Source organism: Bombus vancouverensis, chromosome 10 (genome assembly GCF_051014615.1).
Source record: "Bombus vancouverensis nearcticus chromosome 10, iyBomVanc1_principal, whole genome shotgun sequence".
NCBI classification, from domain to species: domain Eukaryota; kingdom Metazoa; phylum Arthropoda; class Insecta; order Hymenoptera; family Apidae; genus Bombus; species Bombus vancouverensis.
In genome coordinates, this window is record NC_134920.1 from 7,058,317 (window position 1) to 7,082,663 (window position 24,347).

Sequence of the window (24,347 nt, forward strand, 5' to 3'; positions counted from 1 at the left end):
ATCGTTGCTTTATTTTAATTTGCATACAAACGTTCCTCTGCCAGTGTTTATATGTAAATTGCGCTTTATCTTATCGCCATTGCGTCGCTGATACCCGCCTCGAAAGCGCTCTGCATTTGATACTTCTTCCTCCTTTTCCAGCAACCAGAGTAACACGTTCGACGTGGGAGAAATGACGCTTGTATCGCTGCTTGGATGCTTTTTTTCCTCCGTTGAATCGTATCTTTCCCTTTGGGATTGTAGATTCCGAAGAGATAAAGAGAACATAACAATGAAAAAGAGGACAGTTGCTGAGATGGAATCACATATATGCTTTCAAGGGATTAAGGAAATAATTTAATTAATAATAGTAATTTAGAAAATTCTATTTTCCCCTTGGGAAATTTCTGTATACAATCGCGATTCCTGATATTCTCTTGAATTCGTAATTTTTGACAATGAATGCACGATCGAAATTCGTAGAAGAAATACAGAGAATTTGTTATTTTGAAACGAGCCTTGCTCGATATTTTCATTTTTGGGTGATTTAGTAGGAAATGTTGGCGAGGTAAAAACGTTCATTACCAACGGCGTTAATTACAGCAAGAGCTGGGAAAGGTGTACGGTTTTAACAGTTTCTTTCGAGTAGCGCCGTCGTGCCATTAATTGCAAGAGATAAGCAGACAAAACGTTCCTTTTAAACGATCCGCGCTCCACGTTTCATTTCCTGATAATTGTTGTACGGCGACTTGAACGATTAAGAACGGGTCACCCTCAAAATACGAGGATACCTCCAGAATTCCTCTGGTTTCGTACATTTTTCCACTGGCTTGGCCAACGTCACGCCAGTTCACGGTAATGGAATGAGAGGCAAGCGGAAATTGCTTAGGCGAAAGAAACGAATGTAGCGTTTTGGGAAAGTTCAAATTACAAGGAAAAAAAAATAGGACGAAAAACAAGAACCGAAAGTACCGTCCGGGTCGAACAAATTAAGTTGCCAGCGTTCGCCGGTCACAAACAATCTCCGAACTTAATATCCTACCACGCGTTTAAACTTCCTTCCCTCGATTTTCTCTGAACAAGGAACGCGGTCTCGAAAAAAAAGAATATTTCTCCGTTTAGTGCGAAACGGGAAGCCTTTAAAAATGAATCAGGCCAAGATTGCGGAGGAACTTCGTGGTTTCTCTCGAACGAACATTCTTGCACGAGAAATTATCGAGGAACCACCGACAATTTGCATAGACTTTGGAAAATTCTACTCGGTCGATCGACCGAGATTAAATCGGATATGCTGTCTGAAAACTTTTCTTCGTTTACTGTGAATACTGCAACTATCGGCTTCCAGAAGTAATCGTTCCATTCATTATGCTAAATCATAATTGAAGACACAGATGCCAAGATCAAAGGATCAAGAGAGAAGCTTTGACGAAGGGCCGTGTATCGACGTACTCGGGCCGAATTAACATTCGATCCGTTCCAACGTCAGCCCACTTAACGTAATTGCTAATCCCGCGAGAAACATAGATCTCCGCGTGCCAACTTAATCCGTTAACCCATCCTATGAGTACGCAGGGGCACGAAATGGAAGCAAATGCCAGAGACTTTCGTTGAGTTCGCTAAGAAGATCCTGCGAATATCCGCTTAATTAAAATACGATCCAGAGCGGCTCACGACAATGCTACTGCAGTGACGAATCGTTGGAATTCATTTGCAACCACATTTTCCTGAATCGACGAAAAAGTCGTCGGCCCCAATGTCTTTTGCTAGTTGTTTCTTCCCTATTCCCTAATCGAATCGTTACCTTGCCTATATTTTTCTTCCCCGTAACAAAGGGAAATTCTAATTACTAGAGGAAGCTTGTCCAATGAATTCTTTTAGTGCTTGGGTATCGTGGAAATGGGAATAGCAAACGTTTACGGCGAGTGTTGCTAATTGCCAAGTATCTGTAACACTTGAGAACTCAACTACCTGTACCAAACATTCACACCAAATTCTCCTTCTCACAAAGACATACAAAAGCGCCTGAATATACAACACCATAAATTATTAGAACGTAATACTTAAAGAAGTCTTGAAAGCCGCGAATCCCACGTTACACAAACTTCCTCGTACAAACAATCGTTGTTGCGTCAAACTTATTCGATCCCTGTTAAACTCGATCCCATGCAAATACACTTACATCAACGAGAACTATCCGCTTCACCCTATGGAAACTTGCTTTGACGTCACAAGGTGCAATATTACGAACGTTAATTGTTTCTCACTAGCTCTCGTCAGGAATTTGCCACAGCGGAACGAACGGGAGCGTGTGTAGATGCGACGCCATCAAGTCGACCGCGGCGTTTTGCAAACGAGCCGTAGCGTGGCGATACAATTCGGTGGCGACGATTTGCACGAAACGAGTAACACATGGCAAGATTTCTCTTTAACGGTGTTTTCTATGCTTCTAGGTAAATCGACGGGACTGGTTACGACCACGAGGGTGACACACGCTACACCAGCGGCCCTTTACGCTCACGCAGCCAGCCGTTACTGGGAGGACGATGGCAAGGTGCCACCTGCTGCACGGACCTCTTGCAAGGACATCGCGCGTCAGCTGCTCGAGGACGAACCCGGTCGTAACATCAATGTACGAAATTATACATTTTGACTTAAACCTGGAAAGTTTCTTCGGGCTTGGTTCGTTGATTCATCCGGATTCGACATTTCTTCTTCTATGGTCTCTGTCGTAGTTCGTGGTCGAATACGTGCGAAGATTTCCCGATGGATCCGCTGGTCGCGTGGAATCCATCTTGCTATCGTGATTCGACGTGATTCGACAGATCGAATCAGTTCGGATTCGAAGAAACGCTTCTCTGGAAATTTCTATCGTGCGCTTTCTCTCTCTCTCTCTCTCTCTCTTTCCCTTCTTTTATAGAAAGAGCCTAGGTAGGGGTGATGGGACGAGCGTGACGTGTAATCGTTCCCAACTTGCACGGCGCTCCGGGATCTTTTCACCGATAAGGATTAAACTCGGAGTACTTTTGGAAAGATTTCGATTTGTTTCGAAGAGCGCTGCGTGATTTTTAGCGTTTTCGTGATTACTTTTTCGAAACCACTCAAATTGTGCTTTGAAATATTTCTGATACCATAAAAAATAGAGAAGATACTTAAACGTTCTGATACTCTGTATCTTGATCGGTTGTCGAACTCGTTTAACTTCGATTACCATTTAATCGTAATTTAATAATTAACGAACAGTAAACAGTGTGAAATTGAAAGTTTCGCGAGGTGGGTATTTAAATGTACGCGGTGAATTATTCAAAGCACTCGTGTACGTACCGAACATGGTATTTAGCAATTATTATTTCCGTCAAGTAAAAGTCTCTCTACATCGATAAAAATGTAATCAGATTAAACGTTTCTCTTAATTAAACTTACAAATTACATGCTCGTTATAACATACTAACACAATTCGAACATTTAAATCATTGAAATAATGGAACGAATTTTACTTTCCTGTATTCCTTGATATTAACACGATATTTTTAATTTGATTTTTTGTAAATTTTTTGCACGTGGATGCGGAATTGAAAGGAATTAATTCATTAACGTAATGCTCGCTGTCGAAATACGAGGGCTCCATTTTACGGACAAAAATCCTGATTATCCTTATTGAAAGCAGGCGCGGCACGCGAATCAGTAACCTGAAAATTTTTAATATCTTGCATTATATCGGTTTAGAATGCGCCGGCTGGAAATATATGTCGGTAAACAATTTCCTGTATTCGCCCGTCGGTGCACGAACTACTCTGCGCTTCGAAATATTCGACAGAGGGAAGAAACGCTAAAAATCCCAGATTAAAGCGGCTATCGTTGCGGGAAAAGAGATTTCGAAACCGACAACGCGGACTTTCCATCCCGCGATTTATCGACGACGCTTTACACGACGCGTCCTTCCGATGTAACATCCCTGTGGAAAAAAAGGGTAAAACTTATCGAATCGCACAAGTGCACCTAGCCAATCCAGAAACTGATTTCTAGGCAGCAGAATAACTCGGCCACAGTGACAAATTCTCCCACCGCTCGAACCATAATGTACAAATTCACGTCGTTTGATTTCGAGAAGCAAACATTTTTCAGAAGTTAACGCTGCGTTTCATTCGTGACGCTAATTCTTTTCAAATAAGAATCAGAGGTTCGGCGAAGATTTCTAACGGATTTTTCAGAACAATTTTATCTACCTAAAAATATTTTGTACAGTTAACTGTAACACAAAGATAATTTTTAAAAAGCAACAATTTGCGTGTTGTGCGATAACTTTGAATTCCCTTTGAAAATTGAATTCCCTCAAATTTTGCATATCTTCGAATTCATGTACACTTGCACGAGTAATACCGAGAATGAGATTATCACGTGCGAGTTACTCCTTTGTTAGAAACTTGACGTAGAAACTGAAAATGTGATTAGAAGAGGAGAACATAACTTAACTCGATGAGCAGTCAAAGTACAATAAAACAATTTTATTTAGCAAGTACAACAATGTACCTATACGAGCGACGCAGCTTCTAACAAGATTCCGTTGAATTATGAAAATATATTTCGTAAAATAAAATACCACGTAACGTGCAGAATAATTAAAGAACGATAAACGTATTTCAGTTCGAAAGGTGTACCACTATAATTATTCTAGCAGTTAATTCTAGCAGTTTCTTGTTTCATCCAGTGCTGGAAATTTTGATCGAATAGTGAAAAGTTCACGGCGTTGCAACGATCGATGTAACGAGAGAGTCTCATCGCGATACTCTCGCAGAAGGTCGCGGATCGCGCTGGTTCAATCAGCGGAAGTTGAAAATTTCGGCAGGTCAATCGGTCCAGGAGGAGTCCGAATGACGTTTCCGCAGTGGCGTAACCGGGGAAAAAAGGTTCGTTCGAGAGATCGGCCAACGCTTTTATGCGGAACTTGTATGCAAAACTTCCTGCTCGTTAAAGTCTGCTTAGTCGGAGTTCTCGAGAGAGTTCGCCGGATAGATAGAAGAGGAATTAAAGGTCCGCAGGGATGACTTCCCCGGCGAACTCGGGTTTCTGGATTCTTCGATCGGATAGCAGAGAACAGAGTGAAATGTATTTCGTAAAATCCTTGGTCGTGCGAAGTATGCAAACAAATTTTATTTCTATTTTCTCTTCAATATTAACTTATTAATCGCTTGCCTCCTCCAATCTTTTATAATCTTTTATAATCGTGAAATTTGTACAGTAGGTAAAATAATTGTTTATTTTAACGTTCACTTAGTTTTATTTAGGTTAACGTTTGGCATTTTTAGTAAACGCATTTAAATAAATCCAATAAATTAGTTTCACATTCGAAATATTTACGAGTATTTTATTTCGGATGTTTCGTATATTTTTGCATATTATGTATGTCCAACATATTTGCGTGTATTTAAATTTTTCACAAATGTATAAACATCCGCAGAATCTATAGTTGATTATTATTGACGAATTATTATTGATGAAGGAATGTAAAAATCTTTTGAATCATTTTCATGCAAATTCGACAGCTTCTGAAAATTCAATACTTTATTACGTCAACATCCCGGCATACTTGCGTTTCCTAATGGTACGCTACGCTGAATTTTGTGCCTCGTATGTTTCAAGCTCATTAGCATACATGTTTTTTAATTACTTGCCTCGGGGAAGGAAATTTGGACGTGCTTGATGGCTCTAGCCTTCCATTCCTTGAAATAATAAAATCGTATGGATAATTATCGTTTTAAAATTTGTTAAAGATTGGAAGGTATTATTCACCGGATTATAAGCAATACGTAGGTATATTTATAAAAGAGAAAATTTTGTTTTAGTTGCATTTGAATTTAATATATTCCATGTGTTAACATAGCTCGTTCACTTTTATGTAGACTTGAATTTTTTTATTTTTCTCGGCTTGAAAACATGTAGACGAACATTAGCATGGATTATGGTAAATTAGAGTACTGCAACTCTTTTAGATAGCGAAGGAAAGAAAAATTGCGCCGGCATGAAAAAATATCTCATTTCGAATGAAACATAAGAGGACCATTCATTTAAAAAGGGAAAAATATAATCCTTATTCAATTGCTGCATCAAATGTGTCCGCATTAATATGAAAAATATGGTAAACAATCCGTTCCAAAAGTAAAGTAACGTTTTGAAAAAATATTTCGAAATATATTGTACGCGCTTCTTATTGATAATGTTAAAACATAAAAACGTGTAACGTAGCGGGTACTCGTAATCCTTTTTATACGCGACTTTCTGTTTCGGGTTGTCTGGAAAAAAAACAGAAGCTGCAATCACCGAAATGGAAAATCTCACGGATGAACGAAAGAACATTTCTCTTCGGTTGACTTTGAAATTCTACAAAATTGCTTTTGGGATCGCGTTCTCTGATGGAACACAAACACGCGCGTCAGAAGAACATTCGAAAATAGAAGGTCCGAAAATGAAAAGCGTGGAACGAAATTTTGTCACGAACGATAAACTTGCTGAATTTAAATCTAAATCCGATTGTTGGAACAAAATTCAGTATGTTACAAGGATAAGCGACGATACTTCGCTTTTACTTTAATACGCGTATGCATGTGAAGTAATAATTAATTTAACGTAGATGATATTAAAAATCCTTTGCTCTCTACCCTTTTAAAACTATAATTAATTACAGGATTTCTATAAAGTTCATAATGAGAATAACCAGTCTTTGCATTTAATGCTATAACCAAAAAACGAATGAAACGCATCGTACAAGATAGGAAGCAAACTTCAGATAGCAGCAAACTAAGCAAAATCCAATTATTAAAAAAAAAAAAATTGAAATGATTCGAATCAAGTTAAATAATCGATTTGATATTATCCAAACTAAAAAATTGTAAATAAAATACTTAGAAACATAATAATTTGCATGAGTAATTTTCCATACACAAAATCAATCGTGGGAAATCATTCTCAGGACTCGGAGAAGAATCACCGTTCCGTAGATCAAGTCGTTCAATTGATATCCTTGACTGTACTTTTCGTAAAGTCGAAGGTTAATTCCGTGGCACCGAGTTATCCGCGAACCCAGCCATTCGAACGCTTGACAAATGTTCGAGTTTATTACTTCGAAATCCGGTTTCATCCGTCTCTCGATAAAATACGCGGCAATGAAATTACGATCGATCGTAGGTGGTGCTCGGCGGAGGTAGGCGTCATTTCGTGCCGAAAGTGATCCAGGATCCGGAAGAGCCGGATAAGGAAGGCAGGCGATTGGACGGAAGAAATCTGATCGAGGAGTGGTCGAGGAACCATCGGCTGCGGAACGCAGCCGCGAAATACGTTGCTAACAAGGAGCAGTTCGAGAACGTCGATCCACGGAAAGTGAACCATCTGCTAGGTAACGAACAGAAACACGTTTCTACATTTATACATACGTATAGCGGAGGAAAGAGGAATTTATTAGCGATGAATTTGAACGGAACTCGTGACATTCGCGAAAACGTACGTGATGCAAGTATACGCCACCGCACAAAAGTATTTTCTTATATTATAATCCACACCTTTTGCTATTAATCAATTTATAATACGAAACAAGTTGAGGAAAATTCTTGATCAACTCGTTTCATTTTTCTTTGAATATTACCGTGTTTTATGTTATTCATACGTAATGAGAAACGGGAAAAATTGTACAATAAAACCTGTACGATTCAGTTATGAATGTAGATGTACGCAAAATATGAAAAAATAATGTAGGTCGCTGAAGAATAATGCAGATTGAATAATATGGATTATATATTATGCCTTCTGGTAACCATCGATCTTGCACGATTGCGTTAATCCTTCGATACAGTTAGCCCTTAGTTAGTCTGCCCTAATTATGATGGGCGTAACGTTTGAATTTGAGATTACACTCGGTCTATCGATCAGAGCTGTTGATTGCCTTCGATGTTGTATAATAAGCAACGTTATTAACCAACGATAAATTGAAATGTTTCTCTTACATTTTAGACACGTTTCTTAGATTTCTATAATCTCCATTGTAAATACGTTTTAATTGTTCTACAATTATAATATAACGAAGTTCGATCACTGATAGAAGCTGTCCTTCTAGAAGTTCGGTGGCTCACTCTGTTTCATACTTTTCATCATTTCAGGGCTATTTTCCTATTCCCATATGGACTTCGACGTTGACCGAAACACGAATGGAAGTGGTGACCCGTCGCTGGCAGAAATGACGATAAAGGCGCTCCGTGTTTTGACGAAAAATCCCGAAGGATATTTCCTTTTCGTTGAAGGTATGTATGTAGGACTTATGTGCCTCCAACTTCTCGAGGATGCATTACCACAATGTTTTATCGAATAGTTTCGTCGTTACTATCGGGCGTTCAAAGATAAACGGATGGAGAAACGAAATTCGGATACGTGGAACTATGAAAGATGTATGCGCTTAAAGTAACTATGACGAACCTTAAAAAGAATTTCTCGAATCCGAGCAAGCTTCGTGTTTCATCGTTTCGGACTTATCTCTCACCACCTCCGTGTGAATTTTATAATCGACGCGCATGTGGCTACGTAATTGAAATCCTTCGACGACAGAATACGATTGAGCTAATACTCTCGAGAGTGTTCCTCTTTCGAGAATAGGGAAACACGAGTTTCCTGCGCGAAGATTGCGTCAGCGTTCTGTACTTTATCGAGTTTATAGCTTTCCACCTCCCGGTAACCGGTATGTACATCTCACGTTCTTTCGTCGTTGGGAAAAACGTTTTCTCGACTTGTACGAAAATACACTTCTTTTTTGTCTTCCCCTTTCTCGCCCAGAAGAGACCGCTGAACCAGCCATTTTCCTGGCCATGGAATCTTTTCTCGTGTATTTTATCGTTCGTAAACGGAATAATAATTGCTACTTTATATGTATATACATACACACATATATATATATATATACAACCGCTGGCATTTTCTTTGGTTCGTTGGCTCCTTATTAAAATAAAATTATATATAAAGTAGAAGAAGGAAAATTTGTAGACTTGCAATCTTAAGGTTTGAACAGGAATATGTATTATTTCAATAACTTGAAATTTCTGAGAATTGTGAAAAATATTCATGCGTCGCTGGAGAAACCAAACGATTTTATATACAAAATTTCAAATGTTGCAATTCTTTATTGTCTTCCATTTTTTTATCTTCCCTTTGTTTCCTGTTCTTTCATCCGATTGAATTCTGAGTATGACATCGCACGCTATAACTTGCACCCATTGTAAACCAATCGGCTTTGTACACGCAAAACTTTGATTAATTCCCTTGTGACAACCGATTTCACTTGGTAAATCGTATCTGATTCTCGGTTTGTTGTTTTTCAATGGTATTATATTGCTGAATGTCGATGCATTTCGCAACATTGATGTCATAACTTGTGCAAGATCCAGTGGCATTGTGAAATGGATACTGTGAAACAGTATTTCTTCGAGAAAATATTACCACTTATTGTTAAATTTTATCTTTATAATATTATCTTCCGAATAACATTCAGAGCATCAAGTGATATTAATTTCCTGCACAATGCATAGCTGGCATCTCGTTGTACGTCTCGAATGTGTTAATTCTCTCCAACAACAGGTTCACCTTGAATATACTACACGAACAACGTTATCGGTTCAATGAGCATCATATAGAGGTACGCGTCGAACTAACGTGAGAGAAAATCGCGTGCTTCCAAGATAACGGAATACGCGTCGTTGGCATAATCAGATCCGGCACGGCGCGTCGTTCCATTATCGGGCGATAGTATAACGTCGCTGGTCGATTATACTTCGAACTTCACCCGAAGATCGTCTTCGTTCGTCGAGCACAGACGTGGCTGCTTTGTAAACGATACCGAAATCCGGATCCAAAGTTTCCTACAGCACGACAACTGTTGCTCCCCCGCCACCAGCTGGAGAACTCGTACCTCCACGGATAAATTTTGGCAAGATATCCCTGGCTCGGTTGAACGCATCGAATACACCATCCTCTCGCCTGCGAGTCTGCTAAGATTTCGGTTATAGAATCAGTTGACTCCACAGTTTGCCGAACTTCTAATGTATTCCACGAACCAAGTTTCATTTCACATTGTTGATCTGTAATCCGAGATATCGCCTGATTTGTAATATTCTGAGTCAATCTAGCGTGCAAGATATCATTATTGCGATAGTTTCATGTAACCTGTGTGATAATGGACTAATCGAAGTAAGATGATAAATGCAATAATATTTATTTATTGAATGAGGGAAAAGTGACCTTTTTTCTGGAAGAACCCTTATCACCCCATGCTAAGATCCCAGCTTATTCGCGATTAGCGCCACATCAGCCAAAACGATCTGTTTCCTGATAGCTGATCTAAGCATTAATATAAAAAGATGTATCTCGATACTATTTGGCGTAATAGGTTCGATAATATCTTTAATATTAAACATTGAGCGTTCATAACGAAAATGTGAAATTTTCCAAGCTATTTGGGAATAACGATTACTAACGCGGAGAAGGGAGAGTCATGGTCGTTTATCAAAAAGCCGCTTGGTAGCATTTGTCGACTCATTGATCTTTGGACATTCGAAACGAATGATGTGGCTATTTATATTAAAGTCATCTCCTGTGAGCTTTCGTAATTCTAATAATAATTACTACGATATTTAACCAAATATATTTAGCATGATTAAATTTGTAAATTCATCGTAACATAAGATGCTATTTGGAATTTACGAGAAACAACAATTTCAATAAAACTTGTTTGGCTCGATAATAATCGCGATCTGGACACGTAGCGTAAAATATATTCCGTGTTATTCGGTTCACCGGGTAACTGCTCTCGATGAAACATTTCAGTTTTTCGTTAGAAAATAACGTTCCACCAGATTTTTACAATTTTCTCTCTCCCTCCATTTTATTTGTCAAAATCATTCCCATCGAGCGCTGAAAGCTGAAACTTTTATTTCGCGATTACGTTAAACTCCACATGAAAATTCTGAACAATCCGTACAAATGAGGAAAAGGGGATTTAGGTTTTTCTCGTCGGGAATTTATCTAATTTTATGCTAAATAAAAATAAGCATCTCCGGTAAAACCGTGTCAGCTGGGACGAGCTGCGTTTAAGAGATCACATGGTGCAACCCGTGAAAAACAACCGAATGCTTTTTCCTCTGCCTACCCGTGGGATGTCTTATCCGTGTTCTTGTTGCGTCGAGAGGCTTCGTCAACATGTTTAAAACCATCAAGAGAAAAAAGATGCACGTGTGAAAAACCATGAGAGCAGAGGAATTAGTGGGGCAGATTTAAAAAACTAATGTCATGCATTTATTTTCGGCTGTATGGTTTTAATTTGATCCTGAATTTATGTGCATACATAGTCGAGTAGAATCAAGCGATTGCTTGGAATTTTTACAGTGATTTGCGGAGGTATTTGAATAATTACTGCAGAAAACTCGTTACAGTGCAAATAAAATTCCAAAATGATTCGCGCAATACACGTAATATATTCATAAAAGATTTATTCCTATCGTTAGTCGATACCTATCAAATATTTTTACGTGTCAGTTTGTACGCAGCTGAAATATGAAAGTATCTTGTAAAAGGTTGACGAGTAGCTAAACAGATGCGCGGAATCGTCGCGTCGCTGCAAATCGACGCTTTAATGCAAGTTATTTGTCGCACTGGTCCTGAGTTATTCAGATGAAAATCTGAAATTTGAATCGGATAGAAGGAACTGCGAAGTTGGCGCGTCGAATAAGCGTTCATTACGAGGCTTCCTGCGAATCTCTCCTATAGATCTTAATTTTACGGGAGTTCTTAAACGACGCTGTAATTTGATTTGAGTAGATATTAGATGGTTCCTTGATTTTTTGCCAACTGTAAGATAAAATGATATTTTTCGAAAATATCAGTTATGTAAAATGTGGTATCTTTTATTCGACAGATACCGATATCGTATCCAAAATATATTCGATGAATATCTGATCGTCGTTGTTTATAAACCTTTATGTAACTTTACCTTTATATGATTGCAATGTTTTTTTTTTGATAAATTTTATTTGTGAAAAGTTTGATTTTACTTTTATAACAAAGCGCGTATTTTCAAAAAATTAAATTTGCTGCTAGGTAAACTACTTGGAAAAGGTATGGAAGCGATTGTAGTACAATAGCTTTTTCAACGAAATCTTTGTCCTATGATTCAATGGCAATAGCGCTGACCCATGGTGAAACTTCACGTCACTGTTGTGCATCAAATGCCAGGAAAAATCAATTAAAGCTATTGCATCTCTATTTCCAAACGAAAAGCGGAACGATGATATTTTTTGTAAGAAGAATTCATTCCATACAAGCTTTATGAAAATAACTAAAAAGCTTTGGTGAACACAGTGCAAATTGTACAAAACGAAATAGATACAGAAAGTGAAGCAATACTGCTTCATATAGCTCGCCTACGTTGAAACGCAAATTTTCATTTTTCCAGTTATTGCAACAACGAATTTCCCTTCTGCGAATGCACGCTACACACAATGCATATAGTATCATTTAATTTCATTATGCGCGTATTAAAACTTATACTTTTCATCACGCTCTGTGCACGTGTAATCGATGAAATGGAATTCACTCGGCTGAATGAAATGAAAAATACTTTTTCACGCTTTAATCTCTCGAAATAATTTTTGGCAATACTGTTGGATATTAATACTAGTTTCAATCCCAGAAGGATCGTTGCACGTAATATTTTCAATATCAGTTTTTCTCGGTCCATTAATTTTTTCGTTCCAAATCAAATTTACTCTTCGCCGTATGGGCATTCAGCTCTAAGCTGCCTTTGGTTGACAGCAACGAGAAACGTTCACTAAACCACACAATGTTCGTTACACAAATTCATCATTCGCCAACGTGCATGCTAGTGGCACACATATCTACTCTTCTAATACATAAATATCATGCTCTCGAATGCGTGTTCCCATCGAGTGCAGAAGTGTTATATGATTTTATAAAATATTTGTTCACCATCTCGTAGCGATAAACAAGAAACTATATCGTTTTATTGTCGATGAATCATTTTCACTTTTAAAGCAATTCGTTTGATACATTTCTCAATCTTAGAATGTAATGGATACGATATTTATTTACTGATATATCCAAGCGGAAATATCGTTCCACTTAGGGGGTTATTCGTAGACGTACTCATTCGTGTTTTATCGCGATTGTTGATTTATTGGAACAACGTTTGCTATGGTAAACAGAGGCAAAGATATTCCACAGTATGTACTGTTACCAATCGGCGTGATTATATCATTATTCATCGACACGAATCTAATTAAAGCTGAATTTCAACTTTTGCAAATAGAGCATTTGTTATATTTTTAGTCGAATTTTCTCTGTATAGCAGGATCCACTACCATTTCGACTAATGTAATTGTTACGACCGATCGCGGAGAGACGCGGTCGCTAGGAAAACGCGTCAGCGAGAGGCGTAAATTCTCGCTACGATTCGGTGAATCGACGCCGCGAAGTAGTCGTTCCCCTGTTTCGGGTAGGATAACAGAGGTGGTTGATTGAATATTACACAGTAGTAAGTTAGGTCACCGTTTATTCCACAACTTATAACGAGGATAGTTACACTGGTGCGTATGTACGAGATGAGTGAGTGACTGATCTGCGGGTGTGTATACCCGCTCGAAGGATGTTGACCGTTCGAAGGATGTGAAATCAGTGCCTCTTGGGAGACGATGCTGTCTCGGAGGAAGGCTAAGGATCGGTCCCTCCAGCGCACGGGACCATCGGATTTGTTGGAGCCGATGTTATTTAGGAGAGTGAGGGAATAGGCTTCGTTTTTAATTGGTTAAACGAAGGTTGGTGGATTAGGAAGGGTCTTAGCTGCCCTTGATAGAAAGTTGTTATTAGGAAGCATCGTACGTGGAAAAATCCAACTTTCCCTTGCCAAGCCGTAGTAAACAATAGTCTTTAGAAACTGATTTAGAAAAGGACATTTGTTGGGTCTGAAGGACCTTAACGAGCAAATTACTCGGGTTTATGACGGGTACTTAGGCTATTGAGGGTACGCCGTACGGAAGAGCGGACATCTGGTGTCCGTCTGGCCCGCGGTGTGTGACCTGGGCCAGGCAGAGAGTCGCGCGGCGTAACATCCTCCCCCCGTTGAGAGGGTACCGATCAAAATTTCATTAAAGGTGGAGTTAATTGGAGCAGCCGCCCGACTCCTTGTTGATTGCTGATTGTCCTTATTCTGCGTGATCGGGTTGGCTCGTTGGTAGGACGCGCTGCGTGGCACGTCGTTCCAAGATGCTCGTTGCCGTATGACTTGTGGTAGTCTGGATGAGGCCGTTGTCGCCAGGGTGACTTCGAAGATACGGTCGAAGGCCCGTTGCCTGGATGGCACGTTGTCCCCTTTGTAGTCTGGATCGCCGTCTTCCTCGCCGATGCCGAGCGATTTCCAGGTGAAATTCACGACCCAAGAAGTGTCGTGAATCTTGCTTCTGGAAGTGTCGTTCAACACCTCGGCCCAGGAAGTATCGTCGAAGGGAACGTCGGTGATGCTTGGTGAAGATTCATCAAGCGCGGTGCGGCGGTTTGAGGTTGATTGGGAGGCTGGACTCCCCCCGATGACCCGCTCGAATCGCATTCTCTTAGTGATGATTCTTGATAGAGGAGAAGCGTTGGGCGTCGTGATTTGGACTTGTTTTGCCATTGGAGAGTGTGGTAGCGTCGTTGCAGCCAAGGGTGACTTCAGGGAGAAGTCCGTGACACGCGACTTGTTCGGTGTGGCGCTCTGTGAACTCAGCAGCGAATCGTTGAGATCAGATAGAATGTTCTGTAAGTTACCGATACCATTTGAGTGATTAGTCATGGTATTAATAATGAGGCAATGATTCTGAGTAGGGCCAATTGCAGGCGTAGCACATCTCTGAGGTGGCGAAGTAGGAGTCTTCGCGTTACGTCTCGAAGTGTGACTGTCCGATGCAATGTTTCTAATCTCGGGTGGTGCAGATGACGTGATGTAAGAGAGATGATTGGACGTCGATACGTTGTGTTGGACGTCCATCGTAGAAGTATTGCCCGAAGAAACACTGCCCCTGGATGGTTTGAGCACAGTGGATTTCGAAGCCTTTACAGTAGGTTTCGACTCGACGTTGACCTTGTAACTATCCTGGATGGGATTCAACCCGTTACTATCTAGGTTGTGGGCTGCGGTTAAAGAGTCATGAACGTTCGATGCTAATGTGGTTGTCGTCGGGCCGCGTTTAGGTGACACGTTGCGAGTGTGATGCGATGAGCTTCGCGTGTCTTGCGATGGGATCGGTGGTCTCTGGAACCTGCTAGGAGCTTTGTTGCTGCATTCCGGAGGTTTTGGATTCGCTACTCTCTTGGAGGCATCCGTTGAGGAAGAATTAAGTTCGATGAGAGCGCTCAATCGTACTACCAGATCCACATAGACATCGAGTAAGTCCACAGGTGCGAAGTCGTCGAGCTCAAGTAATTGGTCGTTGACAATGTTAAACCGTTTCCAAATGTCGTCCACTTGTTTTCGATAAGTTCTTAAGGTGGCCTTGTAGTGCTGACCAGACTGTTCGTATTCGTCGAGTGATTTCGATACGGCCTGGAATTGGTCGCTTAGATTGCTTCGCTCCCGATGCAAGGAGGTGATTTTCTCTGCGTTTCCGGTTGCCATTGTTTGTTAGATAAGTGGAATGGTTATAACTTACTTCTGTTGAAGATTGTCCAGTTGCGGCAGGAGGTTGCGTGGTTGCGTTTTAACCACCGAATTTTACCTCTTCAAGGGTGACGATCCTTGACGTTACTGACCTCGCTGGGGGGTAACGCTTCCGCTGCTGGTTATGTTGGATTCACGTGGCCCTGTATGATAGTGGGTGTCACTGGTGTGCGCTTTTCACTTGACGCGTGATGCGGCTTTGAGGGTCGAATGATTCGACCGGTTACGTGTCCACACTTTTCACTTGTCACTGAATCCGGCTCGAAAGATCGAATGTTTCGACCGGATGGGTGACAAAACTATCCACTGCCACTGATAATCCGGCTCGAAGGACCAAATGTTACGACCGATCGCGGAGAGACGCGGTCGCTAGGAAAACGCGTCAGCGAGAGGCGTAAATTCTCGCTACGATTCGGTGAATCGACGCCGCGAAGTAGTCGTTCCCCTGTTTCGGGTAGGATAACAGAGGTGGTTGATTGAATATTACACAGTAGTAAGTTAGGTCACCGTTTATTCCACAACTTATAACGAGGATAGTTACACTGGTGCGTATGTACGAGATGAGTGAGTGACTGATCTGCGGGTGTGTATACCCGCTCGAAGGATGTTGACCGTTCGAAGGATGTGAAATCAGTGTTTCTTGGGAGACCATGCTGTCTCGGTGGAAGGCTAAGGATCGGTCCCTCCAGCGCACGGGACCATCGGATTTGTTGGAGCCGATGTTATTTAGGAGAGTGAGGGAATAGGCTTCGTTTTTAATTGGTTAAACGAAGGTTCTTAACTGCCCTCTAGAGAAAGTGATTAACGGGGGAAAAGTTGCCGCGTACGTGACAAAAAACAACTTTCCCTTGTCCTGCCGTGGTAGACAATAGTGTTTAGAAACTCCTCGGGACCAGATGTTTGTTTTTGTTTAAAGGACCTTTTCTCGTAAATCTATGATTTATGGACGGTGCTTAAGGATAATGAGGGTACGCCATGCGGACGAGCGGACCTCTGGTGTCCTTCTGGCCCGTGGTGTGTGACCTGGGCCAGGCAGAGAGTCGCGCGGCGTAACATCCTCCCCCCGTTGAGAGGGTACCGATCAAAATTTCATTAAAGGTGGAGTTAATTGGAGCAGCCGCCCTACTCCTTGTTGATTGCTGATTGTCCTTATTCTGCGTGATCGGGTTGGCTCGTTGGTAGGACGCGCTGCGTGACACGTCGTTCCAAGATGCTCGTTGCCGTATGACTTGTGGTAGTCTGGATGAGGCCGTTGTCGCCAGGGTGACTTCGAAGATACGGTCGAAGGCCCGTTGCCTGGATGGCACGTTGTCCCCTTTGTAGTCTGGATCGCCGTCTTCCTCGCCGATGCCGAGCGATTTCCAGGTGAAATTCACGACCCAAGAAGTGTCGTGAATCTTGCTTCTGGAAGTGTCGTTAAACACCTCGGCCCAGGAAGTATCGTCGAAGGGAACGTCGGTGATGCTTGGTGAAGATTCATCAAGCGCGGTGCGGCGGTTTGAGGTTGATTGGGAGGCTGGACTCCCCCCGATGACCCGCTCGAATCGCATTCTCTTAGTGATGATTCTTGATAGAGGAGAAGCGTTGGGCGTCGTGATTTGGACTTGTTTTGCCATTGGAGAGTGTGGTAGCGTCGTTGCAGCCAAGGGTGACTTCAGGGAGAAGTCCGTGACACGCGACTTGTTCGGTGTGGCGCTCTGTGAACTCAGCAGCGAATCGTTGAGATCAGATAGAATGTTCTGTAAATTACCGATACCATTTGAGTGATTAGTCATGGTATTAATAATGAGGCAATGATTCTGAGTAGGGCCAATTGCAGGCGTAGCACATCTCTGAGGTGGCGAAGTAGGAGTCTTCGCGTTACGTCTCGAAGTGTGACTGTCCGATGCAATGTTTCTAATCTCGGGTGGTGCAGATGACGTGATGTAAGAGAGATGATTGGACGTCGATACGTTGTGTTGGACGTCCATCGTAGAAGTATTGCCCGAAGAAACACTGCCCCTGGATGGTTTGAGCACAGTGGATTTCGAAGCCTTTACAGTAGGTTTCGACTCGACGTTGACCTTGTAACTATCCTGGATGGGATTCAACCCGTTACTATCTAGGTTGTGGGCTGCGGTTAAAGAGTCATGAACGTTCGATGCTAATGTGGTTGTCGTCGGGCCGCGTTTAGGTGACACGTTGCGAGTGTGATGCGATGAGCTTCGCGTGTCTTGCGATGGGATCGGTGGTCTCTGGAACCTGCTAGGAGCTTTGTTGCTGCATTCCGGAGGTTTTCGATTCGCTACTCTCTTGGAGGCATCCGTTGAGGAAGAATTAAGTTCGATGAGAGCGCTCAATCGTACTACCAGATCCACATAGACATCGAGTAAGTCCACAGGTGCGAAGTCGTCGAGCTCAAGTAATTGGTCGTTGACAATGTTAAACCGTTTCCAAATGTCGTCCACTTGTTTTCGATAAGTTCTTAAAGTGGCCTTGTAGTGCTGACCAGACTGTTCGTATTCGTCGAGTGATTTCGATACGGCCTGGAATTGGTCGCTTAGATTGCTTCGCTCCCGATGCAAGGAGGTGATTTTCTCTGCGTTTCCGGTTGTCATTGTTTGTTAGATAAGTGGAATGGTTATAACTTACTTCTGTTGAAGATTGTCCAGTTGCGGCAGGAGGTTGCGTGGTTGCGTTTTAACCACCGAATTTTACCTCTTCAAGGGTGACGATCCTTGACGTTACTGACCTCGCTGGGGGGTAACGCTTCCGCTGCTGGTTATGTTGGATTCACGTGGCACTGTATGATAGTGGGTGTCACTGGTGTGCGCTTTTCACTTGACGCGTGATGCGGCTTTGAGGGTCGAATGATTCGACCGGTTACGTGTCCACACTTTTCACTTGTCACTGAATCCGGCTCGAAAGATCGAATGTTTCGACCGGATGGGTGACAAAACTATCCACTGCCACTGATAATCCGGCTCGAAGGACCAAATGTTACGACCGATCGCGGAAAGACGCGGTCGCGAGGAAAACGCGTCAGCGAGAGGCGTAAATTCTCGCTACGATTCGGTGAATCGACGCCGCGAAGTAGTCGTTCCCCTGTTTCGGTTAAGATAACAGAGGTGGTTGAATGAATATGACACAGTATAGTAAGTTATATTTCACCGTTTATTCCACAACTTATAACGAGGATAGTTACACTGGTGCGTATGTACGAGATGAGTGAGTGACTGATCTGCGGGTGTGTATACCCGCTCGAAGGATGTTGACCGTTCGAAGGATGTGAAATCAGTGCCTCTTGGGAGACGATGCTGTCTCGGAGGAAGGCTAAGGATCGGTCCCTCCAGCGCACGGGACCATCGGATTTGTTGGAGCCGATGTTATTTAGGAGAGTGAGGGAATAGGCTTCGTTTTTAATTGGTTAAACGAAGGTTGGTGGATTAGGAAGGGTCTTAGCTGCCCTTGATAGAAAGTTGTTATTAGGAAGCATCGTACGTGGAAAAATCCAACTTTCCCTTGCCAAGCCGTAGTAAACAATAGTCTTTAGAAACTGATTTAGAAAAGGACATTTGTTGGGTCTGAAGGACCTTAACGAGCAAATTACTCGGGTTTATGACGGGTACTTAGGCTATTGAGGGTACGCCGTACGGAAGAGCGGACATCTGGTGTCCGTCTGGCCCGCGGTGTGTGACCTGGGCCAGGCAGAGAGTCGCGCGGCGTAACAGTAATTATATTCGTAATTAACTCCGACCCCTATAATCATTTCTCGTAACAAGGAGAGAAGCTGAGTCACAATGCATACTATACTGTGAAACGGAGCAATGCGAATAATTATATTGAAATTCTCTGATTCTATTATTACGCATGGATTCGTGAATTTGATACGTTTTCGATAACAATGTGCATCTATAATAATGTTATACTGCAATATTGCTGCATTTGACGAAGAAGTTTTTGACGTGATTAGCAATTATAAATTGCAAATTTATTCGTGATATATAAAAATAGCCTCTACTCATTCGATTCAAAAATTACCTGTTTGTATAGGAGGAAGTCTACTGTATTCATCCGTTCCGATAGTTATAACAAAATCCTTTAGATAAATACGCATCTCATCGTTTTCTCTATTAGTTTCGTTTCTAGAAAAAATTCATGTGTACCACAATTCCATTTAACCCCTCGATTGATCACGGTTTACGCAAATTCCTGACATCGAACGCAATACACGCCATCGAAACATCGATTCTCCTCGCTTGTATCGTTCGCACCATCTTCCCTATCCCATTCAATCTTCTCCGTCGTCGTAAATACTGGTCATCGCAAATACGATACGGCGTATTCATTCACAAGTTCGGCGTAACGTGGTCGGGACAAAATTAATGCTCACCAGTAAAATCGGATCGTTGCAGTTAGCCATGGCGCCGCTTAGTCGAGCCAAGCGATACGGCATACCATTGGGTCTTTTAACGCGATAGCCTAAGATCGAACTGTAGAATGTCTCGTTTCATCCCTGATTGCTTCGATCCACCCTGCAACCGAATTCGATTCCACACTCTCGATTCAATTCTCGCTCCCTTGAACGCGTGCACGCTTCCGATTCTACGTAATATCGATCCTGCCATTCTCGATCGTTTCTAAGTGGCGTACTGGTGAACTTTAAGTCGAACTTTCAGTAATCCATTCCGGAGGTAACGTCGTTTGCTCGCTCGATAATTGAATCCGGGATTCTTGCGGATCGTTCTGAATAATTAGCGTTAACTGCCAATGACCATGGTACTTTCACAAACGCGAGTTCGACGGTAATGCTGATGACGCTCGTTTCCCCTGCGTTGGATCTCTAATTTCGTCCGTAGTTTTGTTCCTTCTTTTATCTAATTTTCGCCATCCCTTCACAGTGACAGGAAAAAGGATAAGGCCTTTTCCACACGGTGATACGTCTATCGCGATACGCCTGTGTTGGATACCGATGTTGCGTTATTCATTATGGAAGGATTAATACGATGATTCTATAATGAACAATGTACAATCGATAATCGTGATAGGCTTATCGCATAAGTGTGTCGTCATCGCAAGAAGGCTAGGAGACATGCGAATTATTAATAATATTTTCGTAACGAAGAATAAATAGCTATTTTTCTACGAAAGTATATTCTTTGATAAACAGCGACGTTAAATAAAACGTCATTAATATAGTTTGGCTAACATATTAAAGGGTTAATTCTTAAATTCGCTTCTCGTGAAATCTGTAACGTCGTCGTGTCGAGTCAGTTGAGTGTGAAGCGTTTGACGTCAGAAATGTGCATTTGTTATTTTGTTTATACTATACTTTATAGCTTTTAGGAAGTTAGGAAAGTTCGTACTTCACTTTTCTTTTAACTTTAAAGATATTAAAGTCGTTGACAGGATTATAGGTAGCTTTCTGTAACGTGACAATATTGATTTTAAAGTTACTCGCGTCTGGAGTTTTTCATAGTACACGTAAAGTTGATTCTAAATTGAATAGAACTTGTTGGTCGGTTAGCTCTGTCAAAGGATATTTCGTGCCATGTGGTTCGTTGTGCCAACTTTCGATCAAATTGAATTATCGCGTCAAATTATCCCGTTAATTGATATTTATGTTAATAGCTAAAGCTTAATAGCTAACAAAATTCAACTGATGCCAGATGATTTTATGCTCAACTTCAGCCTTCAAATCGTACTTTACTTAAAATTATTTCTGACAATGACTATTTTTCTTAATAATTTACAGTAAATTTTTCGTAGATTATTCGCTTGTATCCTCATACTATGACTGTTCGCTATACTAACTGCATTTCCCTAGACATCTAATTCAACACGAAAGGTCTATTTGCTTGTCTCCAGGTGGCAGAATCGATCACGCGCATCACTATAACAATGCTTATCGAGCGTTAGACGAAACACTGGCGCTGGAGGAAGCCGTGAGAGCGGTGATGAAGGAAGTGGACTTGTCAGAGACGCTTCTCGTCGTAACGGCGGATCACTCGCACGTACTCACGCTTGGTGGCCTAGCGACGCATCGTGGCAATCCTATATTTGGTAAGTGAAGCGATAAATCAATATTCGATAGTTCCATAATCTGTACTGGCAACCGAAACGATTCACTGTGTACCGATAACTATCGATATATGTTGAAAACTTGCAACAAATAGCCCAGAAATTATTTCTCGTAGCACGTAAACTTATGTTTATACGCTGCGATAATTCGTGCCATTGTTTAAAATTCTGCGCAATAATCTTTAACAATAAGAGGATTTTGAAGCCCCCTGTGGTGATATATCTAACCTGCAGCTCGTTTATAATTTTACCAACACCGATTTCCACAATCGTAAACGCCTCGAAATTTATACACTTGCTAACCTTTAAGTTTTCCCAAGTTTCCCCAAGGACGGCCACAGGAATAGAAGATTTAAGTTTTACCAACACGATTAAAACTTGTACATATCTTTTAATTCAGCTCGTCGTTACATTTCATTTCTCTACTATAACAAGTTTCACAATATGAGCGCGGCTAAGTGCGCACATTATTTTCGCGCAACAACGCGAGCTTTCGTGCACGAGAGTGGCCTATCACATTCAGATAATGCAGATTTTCAGGAAAGCGAGTTTACTTTAATCTAGTTTAACTTAATATATTAATCCTTGTACAAGATATAGGTGCAAGCGATCATACAGTCGTAAAACAGTCCAACAAAAGAAAACAAACGACACAAAATTATTAAGTGAACCAACAAAAAAAAAAGAAAAGAGAGAGAGGAAATAATGCAATTTCCATGAACAGTTCCGTAGGTCGAAGCGTAGGTTTCGAAATCTAATCTGGATGAAACGTAAGGATCGTGTCTAGCACAAATAACTCTGCTATTATCTTTCCTCCGATCGCGGATCCATTATTAACATCGTTATTTCTTTAACATCATTTTACAGAATACATAGAAAGAGAAAGAGAGAGAGAGAGAGAGAGAAAAAGAGATGAAAACAAAACGCGTTCCCGATCGTGCTAGTCGGAGACAGTACGTTAGCGTATCTTCCGATCAAAAATCGTCAATGTAATTAAAATCTCGCCGTTGAACTGAAGCAACGAAGCTTCCGTTCTCGATATTAAATTCGCAAGAAGTATGGATTAAATTAAATTCCTGAACATCATTCACAATAATCCATGCGACTAAAAGACCATGGTTTTGTTAAAAATTAATTAAAAAAGAAAATTGATTATGTTAAAAATCGTCTCGCTGCATTTCACTTCTTTATCCAGATAAAAAATTGCATCGGTTGGTGGAAAATATGGGTCTCCGTACGATTATCACGATACATTTACCATTTTTCGAAGGGAATCTCAATTAATTTATTTCCGTTCGCAACGAAACTCGTTACATTCGTAAAATGTGTAGAAGCGTCGTAAGACCATGACCGATAGTAAGAGAATACCGAGCATCAGGATCGTTGATTAGCATGAAGAACGAGCTGAATAAAATTCAATTTTACTGGAGGATTCCGCAATGAAGAATATAGACGTTCGATCCGTGATTAAATTAAATCGCGAAAGAATGCAAAGCGCATTCTTCGATGCTGAATCTCTTACCAGAGTCGATCAACCTCATTCACGGATGGTCTTACGATCTAAAACCGAATCAAACGAAGAAATTAATATCGGTGACCCTGCTGACGATTTAATTTTCTTTCCAAGCTAGTTCTCTGATTCGCGACTGGCCTAATTTTGTTTCACGCTCGCCTTCCGTCTATTCTTATTGGTCTTTCATTTGTCCCTGTTTCATTGAATCGACTAACTTCTCGACGAGAAACGATCCTGTATAACAAAAGATCTGAAACAATGTTATCGTTATTGAAACGCGACATGAAACGCCACGTTCGAAACAGAACGACTCCGAGAATGTCAATGGAATATACATAATACCGAGGACATTGACGATATACATCTGCATTGATCATTTTACGGTCCGTTTTTCGACTATTGATCGTTCGAAACTTTTCGATGCGACACGCCAGTAAAGCAGCAAAAGTAGCGAAACAAGAGACCGTCGTCCATCAACGTCCTCGCTGAATGCATAATGCGCTGCAGGATTTGCAACGTTCGATTTCGAATGGGCCACGCTTGGTCGCAAAGGGAAAAAGCGTATTTAACAGTGAGTGACGAGTCTGTTTCGGCCGGTTGGTTCGATGAAATTCGAGCATGATTCTGTATTCAAGCCGCGAAAAGGAGAAAAGATCGGGGACCCCGCCAATAATTTATCCGGTTTGGCTTCGTCTCTGTCGGGTTTGCCTCGTCTCGTCGAATGACCGGAAAGGGTCGCATAGCAATCCAATACCAGGTAAGTGATTCGGTACACCATTTTATATACCCTCCAGTCACTTCTTCATCGCGTCTGGAAGGGCGGGACGTCCCTCCAATTCCAAGGTCCCCAGCTTCAATGCGATCCAATCTTCTTGGACAAGCCTGTGCGAACGGAATCGGAACGTTTGTCCGTGCTTAAATCGAATCGCGGCGAGAAATGCAAAGGATAGTTTTTGTGGCTGGTGCGTGAATCGTCTGGCTCGTTCGAATCCCTCGATCTCATTTTCTACGGTGTCTGGACTGCCTCTCTCGTTCGTTCGTTTCCACAGTTGTAACCACGGC

The 24,347-nt window shown here is 41.5% G+C and overlaps 1 protein-coding gene across 1 annotated transcript in view; it reads left to right on the forward strand.

Annotated features, from left to right (window-relative positions):
* The window catches only part of LOC117157818 (alkaline phosphatase), a 244,471-nt gene that overhangs the window by 164,554 nt on the left and 55,570 nt on the right, over positions 1 to 24,347 (forward strand). Inside the window, exons 4-7 of the mRNA XM_076622126.1 lie at positions 2,430 to 2,608; positions 7,159 to 7,366; positions 8,124 to 8,264; positions 21,560 to 21,754. Coding sequence (XP_076478241.1) covers positions 2,430 to 2,608; positions 7,159 to 7,366; positions 8,124 to 8,264; positions 21,560 to 21,754 — 723 coding nt within the window. The remainder of the gene's footprint in view (positions 1 to 2,429; positions 2,609 to 7,158; positions 7,367 to 8,123; positions 8,265 to 21,559; positions 21,755 to 24,347) is intronic.